General features: G+C 39.4%; 1 protein-coding gene across 1 annotated transcript in view; it reads right to left on the bottom strand.

Annotated features, from left to right (window-relative positions):
- Positions 1–904: 904 nt before the first annotated feature.
- The window catches only part of btaf1 (BTAF1 RNA polymerase II, B-TFIID transcription factor-associated), a 46381-nt gene continuing 23172 nt past the window's right edge, over positions 905–24113 (bottom strand). Inside the window, exons 23-38 of the mRNA XM_057848452.1 lie at positions 23795–23904; positions 23418–23619; positions 23143–23291; positions 22889–23041; positions 20109–20230; positions 19847–20014; positions 19686–19763; positions 19476–19605; positions 19260–19401; positions 19074–19204; positions 16188–16310; positions 12296–12448; positions 12007–12218; positions 9956–10115; positions 9720–9890; positions 905–2052 (exon numbers count right to left, since the gene is read on the bottom strand). Of these exons, the coding sequence (XP_057704435.1) occupies positions 1903–2052; positions 9720–9890; positions 9956–10115; positions 12007–12218; positions 12296–12448; positions 16188–16310; positions 19074–19204; positions 19260–19401; positions 19476–19605; positions 19686–19763; positions 19847–20014; positions 20109–20230; positions 22889–23041; positions 23143–23291; positions 23418–23619; positions 23795–23904 (2354 nt within the window). The 3' untranslated portion in view covers positions 905–1902. The remainder of the gene's footprint in view (positions 2053–9719; positions 9891–9955; positions 10116–12006; positions 12219–12295; positions 12449–16187; positions 16311–19073; positions 19205–19259; positions 19402–19475; positions 19606–19685; positions 19764–19846; positions 20015–20108; positions 20231–22888; positions 23042–23142; positions 23292–23417; positions 23620–23794; positions 23905–24113) is intronic.

Below are 24113 nucleotides of genomic sequence, written 5' to 3' on the forward strand. Positions count from 1 at the left end.
AAACCTACGCCCTTGGTTTCATCTACTACACTGAGCAGTAATTCTCAAATGTAATGCCATGGCACTTCCATGTGCCGTGAAAAAAAACAACCATTGGTACTTTAGGAATAAGTCTATTTCATCTTGTTTGTCCCAGAAATATTCATTAAAATCTGTTAGTGATGTACAGTGACAAGGTGGAAATTAAATAGCTGGCAGAATAGTGTCCACCATTAGTAAAACTAGATTTGTAAGAGTTGTAACAGCTTTGTGTTCACTTAAAAGGCTCATAATTCACAGAAAGTAAATTGAGACGAGAGAATCACTTCAGTCCTCGTACTTTTGAATCGTTTTTTTTTTTTGTCATTGTTGTGCAGTGAGGTTTTCTACTTTTGGCCATGTTTACACCTAGCAGGCTTTTTTTTTTTTTTTTTTTTTAAACATAGGACCCTGCACTAATACGCTGGGGAAAAAATAATTACGTCCACACCAGCACATTTGTTTGAAAAAGCTTCCACAGCCAACCGTATTCATTCATAACAATGCGTGAAAAATAATTGTCCATAATACCCCCATCCTTCGCATGTGTTCTTCAATATGAAGCACTGCAAGAGTTCGTAAATAAATGGAAACAAACAAACAAAAAGCACCTGATTTACTCCAAATGTAAACATTGGTCTCGTGTGAATGGGGGACAAAGGTTATCACAGTCAGACATTTCAACATTTAAATTTGATCAGTGTCCACATGATGGCGCCACAAACGCAGAATTCGTACATCTTCACTTTGGATGCAGTTTTTAAGAATCCTCGTTTCAATGCGCGTGCGGATGATAGTCCAAACCGTAGAAAAAGCTCTTTATGCCAAATACCCTGCTAGGTGTAGACATTGCCTTAGAATGTCTCATAAGCAGTTGGGAGATCTTGATCTCATCAATTCTCATTAAAAAAAAAAAACATTTAACTGTAATTTTACTTGAACACTGTTTTGTGTTCAAATTTACTTGAATTTACATGAAAATCTTAAGACAGGCTGCATTTGTTTTTAAATATACTTTACAAAAGAACACTACACCATAATAACCTCAGTAGCCTACTAAGCTTATTTGTCCTTCTGGGCAAACGTAATTAAATGTACTACATGATACTTTCACAACTGATCTCATCTTTCAATTCTGTTGCCAAGTCAACGACAAATATTGAGACCAATGCAACTCTTTTTAAATACTTAAACAAAAAACAATAGTGTGACATGGTTCAAAGGGTTTGTAGAATTTATTACAATTCCACTTTCATAAACAAAAATCCACCATTACGGAAATATCTACAACTCCATTCTCGCTCTTTTATCTATTTATTTAAATACTTAAATGGCAGAAACCATTTTCAACTTGGCCCCTGACCACGTTTTAGTCAGTGTGACACTGTATTAAGCAAACGGCTTTTCTTCAGGTCGTACACTCATTTAGAGGTTCTCGACATGAGTCTTTTCTGCATCGGAGAGTTGTGAGCAACTGAAAAGAATAGAGTCATTTGGTGGCTGAGTAGAAGTGCTAGGTCAGGTGAGACAAAGTGTGGTAAAATGTCACGGTTGTTTGGATTGCCAGAGATGAACTGTTGTGCTTCTGTAACTGAGGATGAAGGCAAAATAAGTTTGTGGCACTACATTACAAAGGCAGTGTGCCATAAAAAGTAGTAGCTACGTTAAATTTTACACTAAATGATGAAACTATAAATGTTGACAGTTTGGTGCACAATTCACTGAAAATTTGCGGGGTGTAAAACTATACAGACATTTGACAAAGGGGCTTAGCGAATTAACTGAATAGCACTAAATAAGGGAAACTTGAATTCATCAGGTTCTTGCAGGGTTTGTTAAGATCCTGACCAGGTCCTGCTTGGCCAGCTGTGAGGTCATGTGACACTATTGCAGGGAGTGCATGAAACTGTCCAAGTTGTACTCGCTGTCGTACTGCTGCTGGTCCCAGAGCTCTCCTAGACCGTCCAGTACAGATTTCATGGAGGCCTTTCCTGAGGTTGAAGTAGACTGTTCACCCCTCTCACCTTGGTCACCCTAAAGCACAAGAAATTAGGGGTGTGACAAAATATCGAAATGGTGATATATCGCGATACTTTGTATCCCGAAAGGTTATCGATATGCGCCTGACAAGAATCGAGATATCGTTTTAAAAAGGTGTCAATGTCTAAAAAAAAAATAAAAAGGAACCAACAAGTTGCTACCAAAATCTTCTACCATAACAGTGTCTCAGTTAACTCTAAGGCTGCATTGACTGGGCTCTACGCCCAATCCATTTAGATTGGGAACGTTCATTCATTCGAAACAAGAGCATTCACAGTCAGATTTTCAGGGCATTTACAGGTCACTTGCTGTTCATTTTAGGGCATTTAGAGTAGAGATGTCCCAATCAGATATTTGGATCGGATCGGACGCCGATATGGGCAATAAAATGCGCATCGTTATCAGATCGGAACATGGGGAAAAATTCCGATCCAGACTTCCGATCCAGTTTTTTTTTTTTTTTTTTTTTTTAAATCCGGTCCGGGTTTTCCAGCGCACCGATTTACATAATCCATTCCAGTTTTTGCTTCAGTTTCCCTAAAATCCGGTCCGCATTTTACGGCACACCTTCAACACGCTACATTTACATTATCGTCTCCCAATTTACCGAGAGACTTTATCAGTAAAAATGTCAGCTGTGTGGGATCATTTCACCTTAAAGGACGACAAAGAGGAAGAGGCAGAGAGCAACATAAGCCACAATAAAGTCAAGGGTGGTGGTAAAGCTGTAAGAAGTTTTAATACAACCAACCTAATCAAGCATTTAGCGAAATACCACCACAAACAATATGAGGAGTATGTTAAGAAAACCGAAGACAAAAAGAAAGATCCTACGCAACTAACACTGGCAGAAACTTTTGCTATGCGTGACAAACTGGCACTCGACAGTCCCAAAGCCCAGGGAATAACAAGAGTCATTGCCGAAGAATTCATTCTGGATGACGAGCCATTATCTCACGTGAGTAAAGGCGCACCATCCAACACGCGATTCGGCCATGGAAGATTCGAGAACGATTCACAAACATCCAAATTCCGATTATTGAAATATGTCAAGTAAAGCGGAACTAATACACAGCGGGGTCTTCGGGACGCAAAGAGAAACTGACCGCATTGCGTCCCGAAAGTAAACATAATTTGTCTTAGACCCGGGTAATGCCAATGCTCAACTCACGGCTTTAGCTCAACTCATGCCGCTGGATAAAAAAAACACAAGAATACCTGACTGCTGCTGACAGCCGCTCCAAACTACGTCAACGTCGTTTTACTGGAGATAATAGATATATGTATATAGAACTAGATGCATGATGACAGACTCGACTGCGTTAACAACATCGAAGTATTGAATACCAGATGCGTTAGTAAGCCGCCGCCATCTTAAAGCAGAAGACTTCCCTAATAGGCTGTTGTGAACCTTCCAAGCAAACCTAATTAACTTTTTATCTAAAATACTCCTAAATCGGCACAATCTTGACTTGAATCTATCTTCAAAACAGTTTTAAAACTTTCACACGTCGAAAGTTTTAAAATTTTCACATTCGAAAGTAGACAGAAGGGAAATTATGGAATAACGGGAGCAATTTTAATAACTTTAACAGTTGATTCGCAAAATTAAATGAATTGAATGTAGTTTAAAGCTGCTGATACGGAATGGTATTTTAACAGTATTTTATTTACTGTTTTAAAATGTTAACTTGATACTGAAATAGTCATTTATTTAAACCTGAGAGGCTTTTTATACAATTTTTGTAACTAATGCACGAAACATTAAAAGCATCTAATAGCTTGGGGGATTTGTGGGATTTTCCACTGAGGTTGTTGGTGTGTTTTGCTTTTTTAAGACAGTTTACAATACTATTTGCACGTTTTACTGACTGTCTGCCATTTCTGTTTGTTATTTATAATGTTTTGTGTTTGTCACTGAATAAACAGGTCAGTTTCTTGTTACCAACCGTTGTGTGTTATTCAAACTCACCTAATTCAGCTGGCTAGTTGTTATAAGAGTACTAAAACCTTTTTCAACATGAGTCTGACAACTAAGTAAGGAGGCTAAATAACTTTAAACTTTAACACATGCTCACATAGGTCGGTATCGGTATCGGCCAGTATTGGTATCGGAAGTGCAAAAAAAATATCGGTATCGGATCGGAAGTGCAAAAACCTGGATCGGGACATCCCTAATTTAGAGGTCATTTCCTGTTGCGTTTGAGTCACTGCCTATTTATTTGGGTGATTCCTAAGTCACTTCCTGTTCTGTAACTCATAATAAACAGGAAGTGACCTATAAAATACCCCAAAATCAACTGATAGTAACAGAAAATCAACAGGTAAATGACCTTAAATGGCCCAAAATTACCTCATTGCCTGGCATTGGCTGCCACTGACGGCCATAGACGTTCAATCCGTTTGAAGTGGGAGGGATCAGTTCACATGGATTGGACGTCTACTAGTAATAAACTCATTCTAATTCGCAGCAGAAGCTTGTTTATTAGTTGTTTGTTAAATATCCTAGAATCAAGGGCGTAGGTTTAGTCTCAATATTGGTAGGGACGATAGAACAGCATAACCTGCATGTACACTTTTTGCTGGGGACAGGACATTAATAAAACCAAACAGATTGGGTGAACGGGGGTCAGGGCTACATTTCTCACCAATATGAACCTAATTACCTTAATTTCCCGAATATAACGCGCATTTTCCCCAAAATTTACTCGTAAAATCATGGCTGCGCGTTATTCCCGGGTACATGGATGGAGACAGAAAAAAATTCATCATGATTCATGTTCCATTGTAAGCATGGACCAGCACAATATTACCTAATCCGAACGACAGTGATATAATAATCAAGTTTTATGTGGTAAATAATTGTTTTCATGATATTTTTCACATCTAATAAAATTAACTTTTTTTTTGTACTATTCGTTTATTATTTACCGGTACATTTTTCGAACCTTTGCGTTGCCGGCACACGGCGATGTTGTCTTGAAGAGAACGTATACGGCGATCCGTTTCGTATAAATGTTGACCGTGTGCCAAGCTAGGACAGGAGTCTGAGGAAGAGTGTCGAACCACTGAGCCAAGCCGCGTTGTTTTATTTACATTGAAACTAGGCCTGAACGATATATCGTTTAAACATCGCCATCGCGATGTGCGCATGCACAATAGTCCCATGGCAAGAACGTGCGATAGTTTTTTCATTTCATTTTTTTAATCCACAAACGTTTGTTTTGAGGAAGGAGGGGGAAGGAGAGCGCACAGCTTCTCTTTCCCTCCAGCTCCGCAGTCATCGGCTCCTCCCCCTCCCACTGCTACAGCGGAGTGGAGGGAGGAGGGGCCGAACAGCAGAGCGGAGGGAGGAGGGGCCGTTTTCAAAGTGAAAACATGCAAGCAAGCAACACGTTGAAGGAACCGAGGGAAGACTGTCTCCAAAAGGAGTTTTGGAAGTATTTTGGCTATCGACAAGAATATAAGGAACAAAAAACAGCCCTGTCGACAGTGCCTTGCCGTGGCTGCCATCAACAAGAAGTAATCCGTCGAACATTGGGACCATTTAAAACGCAGGTATCTATGCATTACAGCTACGAGCTTCCCATCAGAGGCTTTTTAGTACAGGTGGGAACATTGTTACGTGCCAACGTTCTTGTCTCAAGCCTGCAATGGTGGATAAACTAGTAGTTATGGCCTAAAACCTATGAGACCCAGTTGAGAATTGCTGAGCAAGGAAGGTGGACGATATGCAGACAAATACATAACACAGCTGTAGGAATGTCTTTTCTTTATTCATGTGACAGCTTTTAGGAAGGCAGGAAATTTGAGAGTTAAAATGGTTCTGTTATTCATCACAGTTATTTGCAGTTATTCAGTTCAATTATTTACAAGTTCAATTGAGTTTCTGTTTCTTTTATATTTAAATTTATTGTAAATCGTATTTTTCAAATAACTATATAGTATAGCTGCACATAAAGTTTTGATACTTCATATTTTTGTTTAAAGATTTTTACAACTTTGTTGCTGTTTTGTAGTTTTATATTGTTATATTTTGTGTAAACAACTCAGGGGACTAATGCACTTGCACTTTTATTTGTCATATTTAATATTTAAGTTCAAATATGTTGACAACTTTGTTGTTTTACTGAGGTTTTTATTTATTGTTATAGTTTGTGAACAACTCTTTTGTCATATTTAATATTTTTGCTCAAATATGTTGACAATTTTGTTGTTTTACTGAGGTTTTTATTGTTATAGTTTGTGAACAACTCTTTATTTGTCATATTTAATATTTTTGTTCAAATATGTTTACAACTTTGTTATTTTATAGAAGTTTTTATTTATTGTTTTATTTTGTCAAAAACTTAGAGGAATAATGCACCTGCTCTTTTATATATATCATTTAATTTATTTGCTGCTGTTGAAGTGCAAAATATTGTGTTCAATAAATGATCTATTTTGTGCAGACATGGCTTCCTGGATCCCTTCATACAGCAATCTTCATCATTCACAAATGAAACGGTATTATATGAATACACTGTGGTCATGGTGTGTCATGCAAAGTATTTCCAAACAGCTATTCAAGTCATCTAGTGAAAATTTCTTTAAAAAAAGATATATATATATATATTAATATCGCAATATAATATCACAATATATTGCAAACCTCAAAAAAATCGCAACAATAGTTCTTTCCAATATCGTTCAGGCCTAATTGAAACTCACAAAGTAACAATGTACGTCTTGCACGCAAATCGCGGGACATTTGTTTACTTCTGGCTGTTCCCTTAACTCAGTGCTTCTCAATTATTTTCTGTTACGCCCCCCCAAGGAAGACGTTAATGTTTCGCGCCCCCCCAACTCTCTGCCGCCACTGTAAATAGTATCATTTGTCTATAATATTACTATTATAAGTACGCCTCAGCCTAACATTGTGTCATTTTTTTTCTATTAAAGAAAAAAAGTAACATAGATCAACTTATAATAAAGTATAACTTTATTAACATTGTTTTGCTTGTAACAGAAAAGACTTAACGCGCATCAATTTGCCTGAAGTAAAAAAAATAAAAAATAAAATTTAAAAAAAGTCACATCCAAACTGTAAAAATACACTCAAGGTACATTTTGACCATTTGATACTAAAAAAATAAAATGTAATAAAATCAGTAAATAATAACAAATTCAAATTGATTAGAAACATTTACTTTTCAGGACAACATGCCAAAAAATTTGACCGAAAAAAAACTAAACTGAATAGAAGGGGGAAAAAAAGTCTTTGGACAGAAGGAAAGTTTTTATTTTCGCTGATTCACCACAGTGCTCACTGGTTTACTGATATAACACTGACAAAGCGGGACGATTGTGACAATTGGCAATATTCAGCACGTTTTCGCTGAAAAACAATCAAGCGGCTTATCAATGAGATTGAGGTCTAATGTCTTTAAGTGGTTTCTTAACTGATTTGGCTTCAGACTCAGTAAACAGTGGTCTTTCCTCATTTCTCACTATATTAAAAGTCAAAGCCAAAAGGCAAATGGCCCGAAAAAAGCGCATTGTCGGCGGCCGAGGGAGAACCGTAGGTGAGGGCGGTGGTCGTGACGATCCCAAGCCGAAAACGGCACTTCTCGGCCGGACACGTGAGAACCGGAGAAGACAGTGGGTCGCTGCGTGAGTCCAGCTCTGCATGAGTCTCTTCCGTGTGCTCTTGCTTACTTCAAAAATACTGCACGCACTTTGAAAATGAGAGCGCCACTGCCACCCACGGAGTGGATGTGCAAGTACACTTTATTCTAGTACGGCAAAAAAAAAAAAAAAAAGCATGTTCCCCGAGGTCACTCGCGCCACCCTTGGCATCGCTCAGCGCCCCCCTGAGGGGGGCGCGCCCCACCATTTGAGAAGTACTGCCTTAACTAAACTCTTCCCCCCGGGAACTACACAACTTGCCAACATTAGTTCCGCTGGTGAATTCTGTTAAAACTCGCTAAAACTCCTTACTTTGTGAAATTTATTATCGTATTCTGTGAGCAATTTTACCACTGAATTTTTTTTTTTTTTTAAATATTTGACAATAGGATTAGAAAATGCTGCAACCGCGTACGTTATAAAAGTTCAAGACACGAGACTCATATTTATTGGTGCTAAAATTAGGGTGAGCTTTATACATGGGTACAAGAATTTTCCCTAGATTTTACAGGTAAAGTTGGGGTGCGCGTCATACACAGGTGTGCCTTATATTCAGGAAATTACGGTAATTGATAACTGATAGGCTAAATGATTAATGCAAAATAAATCTGTATTGACTTATACTAACTTTCACACTGCATATTTAAAACATCTTAATCTGATCATTTTTTCTTAAACCTAGTCGAATTATTTTCTCCATCTTGTTTTGAGTGTTAAAGGCTACTTAACAGATTAATGCGTCAGATTATTCCCTTACTTTAAATGTTAAATTGTTCTTATTAAGCCCACTCATCTAAAACTTGGTCATTTTTCACCTAAATCAAGACAAAAATTACTTTCAAATAATGTTTTGATGTAATGTAATGTTTTGAACAATATATTCTTGAATTAAGAAAATTTCTGAAAAACAAGCAAATGTATGACACACGTCTGTTAAGCTTATTTGCAGTCAGCTATTTTTCTCATTTCAAGAATAATTTTACTTATTTCTATTAGATTTACACTGAAAACAAGGGAATTTATGTTTGTTTTTTGTTTTTGTTTTTTTCAGTTTTAAGGAGGTGGGTTTTTGCAGTGCATATTTATTGGTTGAGGCGATACACTGTTCGATTCAAACCGGTTTTAAAAAAAGACAACAACTAAAGCATTAAGAAAGCGCGTCTATGGGGTGGGAGGAGGGGGCGCGGGTCAAGTCATCAGCCAATCAAACGTGCGTTTGAAGGGAAAAAAATAGACTGGCACATTCAGCAAGTGAAAAGCGGTCAATGCAAGTCGGAACATAATGAAAATAATTCACTTAATAATGGTAGGGTCAATTCTATCCTTACAACATATGTGAGACAATCTAAATTGCCAATATAACTGAAGTCATTATATAATGCAAATAAGGTTTCTTAAAAGTTGGTGGGGAAAATTCGAGCATCCTGAAAAGTTGGTAGTGTTATGTCCCTACCGTCCCTATGCAAACCTACGCCTTCGCCTAGAATGATTTCCTGACCAATATATCGATAATCGTTGTATCGCCATATCGTTGGATCATCGTTATCGTGAGCTTTGTATCGCAAATCATATCGTATCGTGAGTTACCAAGAAGTTCCCACTCCTACAAGAAATTCACACGTGTATATATAAAAATCGACATGCCATTAATCCTTTAAAATGATTGCACATGAAGCTAATTCAGCTAGTTTGAACCTAAACTGATAAACGCATTTTAAATGTTTTCTTTTGGAAAAATAAAACACAGATAATTAGGCTGCATTCATACTGCAGGCATATCTGATTCCAATCGGATTCTTCCTCTAATCTGATTTCTTTGGGCTGACTGTTCACACTATTTTTAGCAAGTGTCCAAATCAGATCTGGGCCTTTTCAGACTGAGCCACATTATTGACGGACCTGACAGATTGCCCAGGCCTTAGTCTCTTGAAACAAATAGAGATTTGTAGCCAACCCTGAGAGACATTTTGACTGGAGAAGGCTCATGATCTCACCTTGTCAAGAGTGAACAGGTTGAGGAGCTGGTCTGTTCCCATGCTCTGTAGGCTTGCATTCTCCTGGCTGATGATGGTGTTGGCGATATTCATCTTGAACTTCTGGAGACCCATTATCTTCTCCTCCAGGGTGCCCCGAGTAATCAGCCTATACACGTTCACCACCCGTTTCTGATTGACACAAAAGAGACTCTTAATACGAAGACCATAACACCCTCACCAGTTCATATGCATACCTGGCCTATCCTGTGTGCGCGATCCATGGCCTGCAGGTCCCTCATAGGGTTCCAGTCATGTTCCACAAACACCACCGTATCAGCGCCAGTCAAATTCAGACCAAGACCGCCAACATGCGTGGTCAGCAACAGCACATCAATGGACGGGTCGTTGTTGAACCTACAACAACAAATGAGTTTTAAAGGGAACCTTGGACTAAAGACTTGTAGGCTCTAATAAGCCACAATTGTTCTCTTTTACTAAAATATGTTATTAGTAAGGGTGTAACGGTACATGTATTCGTATTGAACCGTTTCGGTACTTGGCGTTCGGTTCGGAACGGAGGCGTACCGAACGAGTTTCTGACGTAATGTAACCCTTACTTTTCGAGGCAGTGAGTCGATCGGGTTACAGTTTCTTTGTCTAGATTATATTTACTCCGTCTTCCCTACTATAATGAGGACCAACACGGTAGGACAGTAAGAAACGTCAACGGCACAACAACGTGGCCGCCACGAGAACGCAGTGAAACGCAGCCGTTAATCAGCGAATGCACACCAGTCGCAGTGCGGCCACATGTTGCGTCCCAGAAGCGGCTCAACGCGATGCACGCGAAAACCACGGCAGAGTTTACTATTTGACGCGAGACGCGGCCCTCCTTCGTCAATACTACTAGCTAGCAGACCGGAAGTCACTCGTGTAAAAATCGGGGTGCATCCGGTCGATTTTCAAACTAATATGCAATCATAACCCACTTTTTGAGCCCATCAGATCTCTTGAGTGGTAGATTGGGGCACAGTTGACTTGTCTTTGTTGATTTACAGTTGTCTTCTCTGCTATAATAATAACCAACACGGCCCCATATTCAATACAAAACCCACCTACCACAACAAAACAAGTAGGTATACGCGGGGTCTGAAAGGCAAATTGTTGTTGGATTATTATCTTTATAAATACCCGCTACTTTTTGAGCAGAATTCTAGCTTTGTATAGGCTACTGTTCCTATTTTTGAAAGCACAAAAAGTGTGTAATAAACAACTAGCACATTTATATTTTGCATTTTGTTTTCTTACTGTACCGAAAATGAACCGAACTGTGACCTCAAAACCGCGGTACGTACCGAACCGAGATTTTTGTTTACCGTTACACCCCTAGTTATTAGAAACATAAAATATTGCCATTGATTTAAAAATGTCTAATATTATTATTATTACATAATAATATTTAGTACGTTTTCACATACAGAAGGCGCCATGTTTTATGCACGCAATGGACGCTCGGGGTGATGATGTAGTTTGTCACTGTCACTTGAACACTGTGTTCTGCAATTCCTTCCTATGAGGTGAGACGTCCAACATATTTGTTAAAAGCAGCGAGTACTTACCATTTATGTTTTTATTGAGTCTTCTATTACTTTTTCATTGCCTCAAAATACTTCTTCCATGCATTTCCCTCTCATACTCAGTTTTTTTTTGTGGTAGCTTTAAAGCAGATAGTTGATCGGTTGACCACGTTAGTCAAGTAGCGTATTTAAACCACCGTTATTTAATATTACTACGTTTAAGTATTTTTTCAACTAATCTTTAGTATGTTCTGTTTGAATTTAAACAAAACTGAAAGCGCACAGTAGTACTAAAGGTGTCAAATTTGTCTCCTGTAGACGTTTCGCCGGCGTAGAACATTTTGGCAGAACACCGGTTTTGTCCTAGTCTCGTCTCATCCAGTCTTTCCTGTTCATTTTGCTTTTTCTGCTCGTTTTGTGAAATATTGACAGTGCTGTCATGCTCATTAATGTTCCTCTCAGGTTCGAATTGAAAGCCCTGAACAGATGACGTCACTAGTCATACTCTGGAAGCCCGGCAGCGTCAACAACAATGGCGACCTACTAGTTTTTATACAATTTTACAAATTGCATAAAAACGAAAACATCAAGAGGGGTTTAATATCAAATCATTTTAACTCATAATAACATTTATCTTTTAAGAACTTAGTAAGTCTTTCTATCCCTGGTTCCCTTTAAATGGGCGTCAAAAAGCACAGTCAAAGCGCGGCGTGACACTGAAGACTCACCGAGAGACGATGGAGTGGCGCAGGCCTGCCTGCACGCTCCCATCCAGTCTCAAGTAGGTGACAGCAGGCATTTTGGGTTTCAGGAGGTCATGCTCGACGATATCCAACATACTCTTCAGCTGACAGAAAATGAGCACCCGATGCTGAGCCACCACCGCCTCAGTGCTTCCTTCGGAACCTCCGCCACCACCAACTCCACAGTCAAGGAGTAACTGAACCGACAAACAAATTTGCACTTTAATTTTCTCACTAAACAGCCTTTTGAGAACATGAAGCTTAAGTTAATCACCTGTTTTAGTGCAGAGAGTTTTGGAGCATGCTGAATGTCCCGGAGGTTGGAGTTTTGGCCCGCTAGCTGCTCGGTGACGCGTTTGTACTCTGGATGCTGTGGTGTCAAAACCAAGCTCGGGTGGTTGCACAGCTTGCGCAGGTACTGCAGGGCCTGAAAGATTATGTCTTTATTGTCACATTCCATCCTTTTCTGTGAATCAAAAGAGTGTCACCAGTAGGCATCCAAATCATTTGAAGTTGGAAGGCTAGCAGCGAATGGGCCTTCCTACTTCAAATGGTTTGGACGTCTATAAACATCAGCCCATTCTTTAAGAAACTCAAGATAAACATGGCAACTGCATGTCCAAAACTTCCAAAAACATCTAGTACAGAATATTTGAATCACAATGTCAAGAAACAGAAAATGTCTTCACTAATTTTTGTGTAGGATCTCAATATGGTATTGGAAATGAAGTCATTCTGAAACTTAAAATCCTGTCTGACCTAGGCCTGTCGCGATAACAAATTTTAGTGGGCGATAAATTATCTAATAAATTATTGCGATATGCGATATTATTGCGCCCCACCCCCCCAAAAAAATTTTTTTTAGAGCGTTTATTTTTATTTATTGTCATCATCATCATCGGTATCATTGACAGTTGCAAGATGTGATATGAGCAACCCGAAAAAAACGAAGAAAAGACCAGGGCTGACGAGAGAAGCATATGCTTATCAAGTCCCGTCCCCTTTTAACCAATTTACAATAACAGTGAGAATACAGTATATAATAATAGATCAAGTAGACCCATTTAAACGCAATATATGTTTACTTTTAAATCAAAAAATACCTTTTAAGAAATCACAACTAAAAACAATAGACCATGCCTCTTTCAAGTAAAAGACAACAATATTAATACCGCACAGAAACACATATTAAATGTCTTTTTTCAAGAAAAAATAAGATTGCACTTAATAACAAGCATTTAGGCATATAGGTATAAAGTTGCAGTCACAGTAATTGCACTTCAACAACAACAACGAAAAATAGACTAATTAAGTAGCAGTAACAAAAATTTGGCTCCCAAAGGTATCAAATATCACTTAACAGAGTTAAAACGTTCTCATTTCTTCAGCAATGTAGCGGACTTCACTTTCCGTCAGGGAACGCTATTTTGCGCGGTGTCGTCTGTATTTCTCACATCAAGCGAATACCTCTAATTGTCAATTAACATGACGAGGAGGCTCCGCTTGTTGCAATGCAGTTTTCTTACTAAGCAGTGAAAACTGGAGAGGATAACAGTGTTTCAAATGAGCATGTAGATTTATTCTGTTGGCCATCTTTGTTGAAACAACCTCCAAAAACATTTTGCAGACTGGTTCGTCCTCTTCCTCATTCCGCTCGCTCATTGCTGTGCGCCGACAGTGCACTCGGCCCTGCCTCCATCCATTAAATGACGGTCACTCAAACTCAAATGTATAAAACGAACATACCCAGAAGTCAATAAAACAGAGTGGCACAAGGAAGCTGAACTTGAAACAGCGCTGTCAAGCACGTCTGCCATACATTTGCCGCAAGCGCGCATTGCGCGCGCACGTGCACACGAGGCAATAAATCGCAGCACGAAAATTACCGTCTTTATTTTTATATACCGCGCGATAAATGGAATTATTGCATATTTCGACAGGCTTAGTCTGACCTGGAATTTGCTTCAAATATTTCACTGTTCACAAGGTCCTCAGTAAACCTGGGAGTTTTACTCTGACCAGTACAGTAACGTTAGTCCAAATAAGTCGCGCCCAAAGCAGTTGTTAAGTCATACTTACTGCATGTCTTTTGAAAACTGTATTCTTACACAACTGCCTATAATAGAGGAGTTCCCATAAAAATCGATTATTACATGCACCGCGATTCGACAAGTGACGATTTGATTACGATTCATAAAGGCTCAAAAACGCTGATTTTCCCTCATAGCATTATGACAGCCGCTCGTAGCGGAACAAAATTCAAGACACGTCTGCTGCCCGGACACTGTTAACGGACGCACGCACAACGTTATGATGGATGCAGCTGAAGTTACTGAGCGAGAGATTTACTCCTGTTCAAAAGACTGGAAAATAAATTTGTGTATGAGGCAGGCAGGGACCCGGCAGTTGCGCTTTGGGTCCTTTTCTGTGCGCAAGTTATTTTTATTTTTTAGGTCCTCGTCTTTCAGATGTCCAGCTGTGGTTTCAAGTCATGTCAATTGAAAAATGTCCTGAGTGTGTTGCTAAGACACATGTGCGTCTATAAAAGGTGAGTACACAAACCCTCTTGTATGGTGCAGCCTTTATTGCTGTTGTTTTTGAGGTGTTAATAGTTAGCGCCGAGCGCTAAGCTAATTAGCCAATCCGCTAACATGTATTTCATATGCAGAACGTGTAAAACCATGATTAAGTACCGCGGTAACACTACAAACATGCAAAATAGTACAGAAATCTGTGAAAACAAAGTATATTGGTTAAAAGAAGGCTTATTCCTAAAGACACTTTGTTTCAAGAAAATAAAGAATTCATTCCACCTGGGTAAATTTTATTGTATTGTTGAGTGAAATAAGTACCGTAATTTCCCGAATATAACGCGCACTTTTTCCCCCAAAATCAACTTGTAAAATCATGGTGCGTATTATAAATGGGTACATGGATGGAAGACAGAAATGTATATATATAAACCCTTTTTTTTATTATTAACACGGCCATGTTGTGTTGAAGAAACGTATCCGACGATCCGTTGCCGACTATTACGGTACGTGACGTCACCATTTTGTTTCGGTAATACTTCACTCTAATCGGCCGAATGATTCCGTCTGTGTTATCTGCTTTTTTCACTCTTCAAAAAGCAAATAATTTAGTTTCTTGAACTCATTTGAGTCAATGTTTATTGCAGCACCGCAACTCAGACCATAACAAACGTAACAACACAGACTTCCTGTGTGTGTCCGTCAACTATATCCCTCGGGAAACTCACCAAATAACAATAGTTCCTATTGTTACTCTCGTGTCGACAGCAATGAGCGCTCTCGGATTTATGACTTACGTTCTTTCATTTTACCGTATCAACCCATGGAAGAAACATTTATTCATCATGATGAAACGAGCAATTTATACAGCAGCCTTTAAAAGAAAAGTCACATCTGTTTTGTTTTCTCCTAGATTCTGGTAAATTGGAGAAGTTGTCAAATCATATTATTACCGTAAATATTGTCAGTTTATGGTAATGTTTTGAACTACCAATATGCAATGCTTCTGCTTTGTTTCACCAGTCAATAAAATGACATTTCTGTATCTGTACACGAGCTCTGCTTTCTTGTATTCTTCTATTTATTGGTGCTAAAATTAGGGTGCGCGTTATAAACTGATACAATAATTTTCCCTAGAGTTTACAAGTAAATTTGGGGTGCGCACTATACACGGGTGCGCCTTATATTTGGGAAATTACGGTACTCCCTTAAAAATGTTAATGTTTTTGCACTTTGTTGGAAAAATAAATAAATAAAAAAGCAGTTTAAGGGCAGCTTTTTGTTGTATGGGCATGTTTCCATCGTTCCTGTTGAATCAATACGATATTTTAAATAATGGACAAAAATGTGTCTACTTTATTCGTTAGTAATGTACGATGGATCGATAATCATGATAACCGTGATCATTGTCAATACCGTGATCATCGTTAAAGAATCAAACCGTAGCACCCTGAATTGTAATCGACCGAATCGTGGGGTGCTTAAGATGGTACACCCCTACTGCCTAGACTAGTACACTCCACTTCTTGTGTAACAAACAAGAGGACTCCCAAATATTATCCACTATTTGGCAATGACCCTCTCTTGGGTTTTGAGTCACCGATTGAGAATTAGATGCCAGTCATGTTTATTTACCTGGAAAACATGGCCTGTGGCCTTCAGTTTGGGTTTCTCCTCCTGCTCTGCAGAGGTAACAGAGATGCTGTCGTCGATGTTCGCCTTAGCGCGAGACTTGGCAAAGTCTTCATAAAGCTGAACCTGAAAGTTTAGAGGGAACGTTAATAGAGCTGAAATGATTACTCGAATAATTCGAGTAACTTTATTAATCAAAAATTGATCGAAGAATTTTCCCCGCCTCAAGGAATCGTTCAATTTTGCCAGCTCTTAACATGATGTTTTTGCCCGGACTAATTTTAATGCTGCACAACACGCTGACATCACGTGTGCAGGAAGAAGAGGCAGCGAACATATTGGATTCAACCATGCCTGAATATAGAGAGAATGACGAAGATGCCGACCGACGAAAGTGAAAAGAAAGGAACCAAGAAAAAGCAGAAAATGTCAAAAGTGTGGGAGCATTTCAAGCTGGAGACCAAGGCAAACACTGTTTCATGTAGCCACTGTAAGACAGCGCTTGGATAACACTACAGCAGGGTTCACCAAATCTGGACCTCGATGCCATCCATCCTGTCATGTTTTCCACGTCTCTCTCCTCTAACACACCTGAATTAAATGATTATGTCATCAGCAACCTCTCTAGAAGCCTGATAATGATCCTGATTATTTGATTCAGGTGTGTTGAAGGAGGGAGACATGGAAAACACGACAGGAAAAGTGACTCAGAGCTCCGGATTTAGCGAACCCTGCACGACAGCAAGTCCTCAGCTCCACCGAAAGGACCCTGTTTGCGCCAAGAGTGGAGAAGCGATACTCGGCACAAGGTAAAATTAAGGTAACATAGCGCTAATAAATGAAATCATCGTTACTGTACCTTGCTAACGTAACGTTAGCCCTGTGGAGGGCTAGGTTTCTATTATGACTATTGTCGATGCGTGGCTAACTTGTCTTTCATACAGGCATTATTTAATCTGTATAAATACAGCGCTGTAGAGTGATGAGGGTGTAAAATAAAAACATAATAAAGCTAACTGTCAATTTTAACTCGGTAGTCATTGATGGATAAAACACCAAATAGCACTGGAGTCTAATGTGCTCTTATACAGAGGGTATGATACATTTATTTTGAACACTGCAAAACTCTGGTTCGAATGCCTCCTGGACGCCTCCCCGGAGAGGTATTCCGGGCATGTCCCACCGGCGGGAGGCCCCGAGGACGACCCAGGACACGCTGGAGAGACTATGTCTCTCGCCTGGCCTGGGAACGCCTTGGGATCCCGCCGGAGGGACGGGTTGAAGTGGCTAGGGAAAGGGAAGTCTGGGCTTCTCTGTTAAAGCTGCTGCCCCCGCGACCCGACCCCGGAGCAAGCGGAAGATGATAGATGGATGGACTGCAAAACTCAAAATCCTATCAGGACGTACAATTTCCACGGACTTAAAAATAGCTTGACAAAAATGGAAATTCAAAATAAAACACGTGGGATAAACACTCAACTTTTAAGTTATGTGTGTTATCAAGTGTAATGACATTTTTAGGTAAGAAATATATATGGCGGAAAACACAGACAAGACTGAAAAAGTTTCTTCTCTTGCACTCCTCTTTAATAAAAGAAACTGCTGTATTTTAAGCCAAAACAACTGTTGTGTTTGATAGAGCAATATGTCTATATGCTGCCATAGCAGATTCATGATGCATTAAGACCCCAAACTATTTTTAATTTGTCCGTTTTACCCCAGAAACCCCTATTTACAGACGTCGCGCAACCACTTTTGTTTCAACCCAGCCATAAAACGAAGGCAATTATATTATTCAAAATGTCATTTTTAGCTTTGAACCATTAATTGATGTCTGATATTTCGTTAAAAAAAAAAAAAAAAAAAAAAGACTTTAAAAAAATTATTAACTCGCATATTTTAAACTTTTAAACAAATTTCGTCACAATGAAAAAAATTGTGTCTTTAAAAAAGTAACTGATATCTACCTCATAACTATCGCTTAATTGTATTTTTTTGTGTTACTGTCGCATTTTCTCTGAAATGTTAGATGATAAATAATCCATCCAAACAAACAAAAATTGAAAAAAAAAAAAAAAATGTTTAAAAGGGTAAATATATGAAAAAGAAAATCTTGACCACTCCTTGATATCTGTGATTTCTGCATCGCAACCCTTGTTATATTACCATGTTTCACCCATAAAATCCCCCCAAAATCCAGCTGTGGCCATTTACAGCTGTGTCTTGATACATGCTACATGGAGTTTTTGGATCAAAACGAGGCAAGTACGCGATAATATCTCGTTAAAGTCATGGCGTCTGTAATTCTGCTCTCACCTCCAGATAGGGTTTCGCTGTTTAATTTTTTTTTAATGCCCTCATGTTCAAAATTTTTCGTCCCCCATAAAATTGAGATTTTAAGCTTTCCAATGATTTATCACACGTGCATATCAGACAATTTTGAAAGTTGGCCAAATTGGGGGTCTCAGAATGGAACTCCAAGTCACCTGAGTGTTTTTCGCCTTATGGGTATTTTATATATTATTGAATTTTAAATAAGATCTTAAGTTTTTTTTTTTTTTTTTTTTTTAGGTGAAAGCAGTGATTTTATTTTCTAGTCACATCTTAGATGCAATTATTGGCCGCTTTCAACAATGTACATCTAAAATAAAGACATTGTCAAAAAAATGGTTCAATATTAGGTTAAATGTCTTGTTTTCTCGTACACTGTATATTATAACTGCTCTTTACCTAAAAAAAAAGAAAAAATGTTTTATCCGATTACTCGACGGAACTGTCAGTCCAATACTCGATTACTAAAATATTCGATAGCTGCAGCACTAAACGTTAATAAGAGCAATACATTGGACATAAACGAATGGTAGGTAAGGCCAATGAAGTTCATGCTACCTGCAAAGGACTCAAGTTGCAGTAGTAGTCCTGAATTATTTTGGGAGGAAGGTCTTGTAGCACATCCTCTTTCATTCTTCTCAAGAGGAAGGGTAACACTTGCCGATGAAGGGCCTCCATTGCCAGGACACCTGCAGAAAGATAGCTCAGTTCACAGTTCTCAGTTTGAGTAAGGAGCTGCCATACCAGCCTCCTGTTCCCGTGAAGAACTTTTGGCGTCACGACTGGCCAGGATTGGTTTGCCATAACGTGCGGCGAACTGGCGCTCCGTCCCGAGGAAGCCCGGCATGAGGAAGTCAAAAAGAGACCAGAGCTCTAGAACGTTATTCTGGGGATGAAATAAGGGTTGGAAGTCACGTAAGACGATGCAGGTTGATAAAAACACGCCAAGAAGGAACTCACCTGAATTGGAGTTCCTGATAAGATGACACGGAAGTTGGCAGCCAATTGTTTAATAGCTTTAGAAAGTTTGGTTTTGCCATTTTTGATGATGTGACCTTCATCAAGAATACAATAATTGAATTTGATATTTCTGTAAAAGCAGAAATAGAAACACATGTTGATGAAAAATGCACCTTGTAATAAATGTGATTAAATCGTACAGGTACTCACTTAAAAAAGTCAATGTCGTTTCGAACAACATCGTAAGAGGCAACTACAAGATTGTGTTTTTTCACTTGGTGTTGTAAACTGAAAGTGAATTGAAATGCCATTTGGATTTCATTCTAAATGACCACTCCCCACACAAACATATGCCCCTTCAACAACCTTACCGCATTCTCTCTGTAGGCGGCCCTGTATAGTGCAAAGGATTGAGGTACTCTCTAGCACAGAACTTGCCCACCTCATCCACCCAGTGACCAGTCAGTGTTGGCGGGCACACCACTAGTGACGGAAGAGGGCTGCAGTCTGCCGCCTTCGTCTTGGCATATTCTTGAGCCCTGAAAAGGCATCAACCAATAAGAACGCCAGCTCCAGTTCATAAAAATTAAATTCCAAGTACGCTAAGGGGCAAAATTTGGGCTTTAAGCGTACCTGAGGTAGTGATCTCCTGCGAGTATGCAGATAGACTGCAGAGTCTTGCCGAGGCCCATGTCATCACACAAAATACCATGCAGTTTGTACTTGTTTAGAAAGGATAGCCAATTAACACCATCCTGAAACATAAAATATATTTTCACTGAAGAAAGTGACACTTCAGATCAACAACACTTCTAATGTATCATATTTATCTTTATTGCTACACAAAATGTACACTGCTGGCCAAAACTATTGGCACCCCTGCAATTCTGTCAATTTTCTCCCAGAAAATGAGATAACAAATGTTTTAGCATCTGCAGTAATATATTCATTTATTTTGCTTAAAATGAAAAAACACCATTGAGAATGATTTTTTAAAAAAATTCCATGATCATTTTACACAAAACTACAAAAATGGGCCAGACAAAGGTATTGGCACCCTTTGAAAAATCATGTGATGCTTCTCTAATTTGTGTAATTAACAGCACCTGTTACTTAACTGTGGCACATAAAAGGTGGTGTTAATAACTAAATCACACTTGCAGCCAGTTAAAATGGATTAAAGTTGACTCAACCTCTGTCCTGTGTCCTTGTCTGTACCACATTGAGCATGGAGAAAAGAAAGAAGGAAAACAAAAGAACTGAGGACTTGAGAAGCAAAATTGTGAGGAAGCATGGGCAATCTCAAGGCTATAAGTTCCTCTACAAAGATCTGACTGTTCCTGTGTCAACCGTGCGCAGTGTCATCAATAAGTGTAAAGCCCATGGCACAGTGGCTATCCCTCCCTAGATGTGGACAGAAAAGAAAAATTGAAGAGCGATTTCAACGAAAGATGGATAAAGACAGACAGTGGATAAAGACCCCCGACTAACATCCAAACGAGTTCTAGCAGCCCTGCAGTCCGAGGGTACAACAGTGTCAACCCGTACTATCCGTCAGCGTCTGAATGAAAAGGGACTCTATGGCAGGATACCCAGGAAGACCCCACTTCTGACCCAGAGACATAAAAAAGCCAGGCTGGAGTTTGCCAAAACTTACCTAAGAAAGCCAAAAATGTTTTGGAAAAATGTTCTCTGGTCAGATGAGACAAAAGTAGAGCTTTTTGGGAAAAGGCATCAACAGAGTTTACAGGGGAAAAAAACGAGGCCTTCAAAGAAAAGAACACTGTCCCCACAATCAAACATGGCCGAGGTTGCCCTAATGTTTTGGGGTTGCTTTGCTACCTCTTGCACTGGACTGCTTGACCGTGTGAATGCCATTATGAAGTCTACCAAAAGATTTTGCAGCATAATGTAGGGCCCAGTGTGAGAATAGCTGTGTCTCCCTCAGAGGTCGTGGGACTTCCAGCAGGACAATGAACCAAAACACACTTCAAAAAGCACTAGAAAATTGTTTGAAAGAAAGCACTGGAGACTACCAAAGTGGCAGGCAATGAGTCCAGACCTGAATACCATAGAACACCTATGGAGAGAGCTGAAAATGGCAGTTTGGAGAAGGCACCCTTCAAATCTCAGAGACCTGAGGCAGTTGGCAAAAGAGGAATGGTCTAAAATTCCAGGAGAGCATTTTAAGACACTCACTGATGTATACCGGAAGCGGTTGTTTGCAGTTATTTTGTCTAAAGGTTGTGCTACCAAGTATTAGGCTGAGGGTGCCAATACTATTGTCTGGCCCATTTTTGGATTTTTTTGGTAAAATGATAATTCAATTTTTTTTTCTCTTTAGTGTTTTTTCATTGCAATCAAAATAAATGACGATATTACTACAAAAGCATTTGTAATTGCAATCATTTTCTGGGAGAAATTGAGCATTATCTGACCGAATTGCATGGGTGCCAATACTTTTGGCCACCAGTGGATCTTGATCAAACTGGAGGTCAAAATTTTTCCCAGTTGCTTAAAAAGCTTCCTGTCCGGCAAAGTACAGTGGTACCTCGACAAACGATCCTTTCGACATCAGACATAAAATTTGACTCGTCATTTGTCTCGACATATGACAACATGCTTAAAATATGACGATTTATGACAACGTCGCAATTTCACGGACACACCAGATATTCTTGTGAGAGAAATCAACCTGAGTCCCAAGATGAAAGCTGGAAATGATAAAAAAATATGAGCGTGGTGCGCGCGTCAGGGAACTGGCTCGACAATAGGGCTGGAATATGTCTATGATCTCGACAGTCCTCCATAGATCTCTATTCGCCAGTCTTTATAAGGTGTCAATTATTATTGTTGTAACATCAGCAAGAAAGTGGCCAGCTTCGTCAGGTTTTTAATAATTTCACAACACAGCTACTGTCCGCCGTTGCCGATGCCAACAACAGAACATGAGGTGAAAGTAAAAACTAACGCACCTCTCTCACTCTCGCCAGTCACACGCCGTGTTCAGGAACAGCATGCAAAACACAACCGCCACATTACAACCTGATTCGTTACATTATTATTCCGATTGGTATTAATAATTTGTTTTGCTATGTGTAATTGCTGTTTGTAATTGCACCAGGAGTATTTGTAAAGGATTTAGCGTTGGTTTTTGTTATTGTACCAGCAGTATTAATAAAGGATTTAGCGTAGGTTTTTTGGGCTGTGTAACGAATTAATCAAATTATAATGTATTCTTATGGGGAAATCCCACTTGACATATACCTTCATTTCGATTTACCAACCAGGTCCTGAAACGAAACGAATTAAATCAGTATGTAGAGGTACCACTGTACAACTTTGGCTTACTGTTATGCAAAAACAGAAATTTGGAGGCCACAATTTTCTATGTGAAAACAAATGAGACATACCTGCTGGTACTTCCTTAACTCTGCCTTAATAGGCACAGGGATGACATAATTCTCCAACTTTCTGCTGTCTAGCAGCTGTTCCAAAAAGCGTCGCTCTCTGGCCTTCTGGCGGATCAGGTCGGCAGACATGGCAGGAGGGTCAGGTATTCCTGCCTGATAAACAAGTAGGCTATGTCAGGGTGGGAGGAGAAAAACCTCAACAGATTTCAGTGTTGAAAACACCGTATGTTGGATTCTTATTTGTGTAGTCATACTTCCAGCGGCAATAGGCGGATGAGCGTAGCAAAGCACTGCGTGGCCATAAAACGAATACTGTCACTGGGATCGCTCATACGGCCCAACACCGGTACTACCAGCAGTACGATGTAGGGCACAATATCAACATCCAACTGCTCCATAACACCTGAAAGTAGGCAGGTCAAGGGAAATATTACCCCAATATAAAACGGGAAAACACATTACTTTTGAATAATGCACATTCCTGTATAAAGGTCATAGAGACATTCACATGAGAATGCGTGAAGGATACAAGCCAAAGCTTCGATGGCACCCTCCTGTTTGGTGCAGTCATGAATAGCAGCTAACCAGGGTAGTACGCACTCAAGAAAAACATCCATGGTCTCCAGCATGGAAATCTTACTAAGTACACCAACACACCGTGCTGCCATGTGACGCACTGCTGTGTAAGGATGCTGCAGGCAGGTAAAGAGATGAGGAAGGTGTTCCAGCAGCTGAAAATACAGGACAAAACTATTTAAAACAATAACAGTGAGCAATCCCTTCCGCTGAGAAATATTCTTGTGCCAAGGAAAATAAATTAAGACCAAATCAACATGTTTACTGGAATGGATTTTGCAATGAGGTCACCACAAACACAATAGAACCGCCATGATGGTTAAATCATACCAGAGGTTTGAGGTCAGGGGACATGGCTCCAGTCATGACTTCAAGCACTTGTAGCGAGTTTACCAGTTCCTGAGCTGCAACATCGCCTCTTTCCATCTGAATCTGCCTATCTGGAACACAGGAAGCACACATGAGTCATGACTCTTAATGTATTTCCTTGCAACACTGGTTCTTAAAGTGCGGTATGAGTACCTCCAGTGGTAAATAGGCTCCCTCTAGCGGTATTCAAAAGAATTTGTTTTGAAAAAGTTATTAAATTTATATATACACTCACCGCCCACTTTATTAGGTACACCATGCTAGTAACGGGTTGGACCCC

Source organism: Corythoichthys intestinalis, chromosome 10, assembly GCF_030265065.1.
Source record: "Corythoichthys intestinalis isolate RoL2023-P3 chromosome 10, ASM3026506v1, whole genome shotgun sequence".
Taxonomy (NCBI): domain Eukaryota; kingdom Metazoa; phylum Chordata; class Actinopteri; order Syngnathiformes; family Syngnathidae; genus Corythoichthys; species Corythoichthys intestinalis.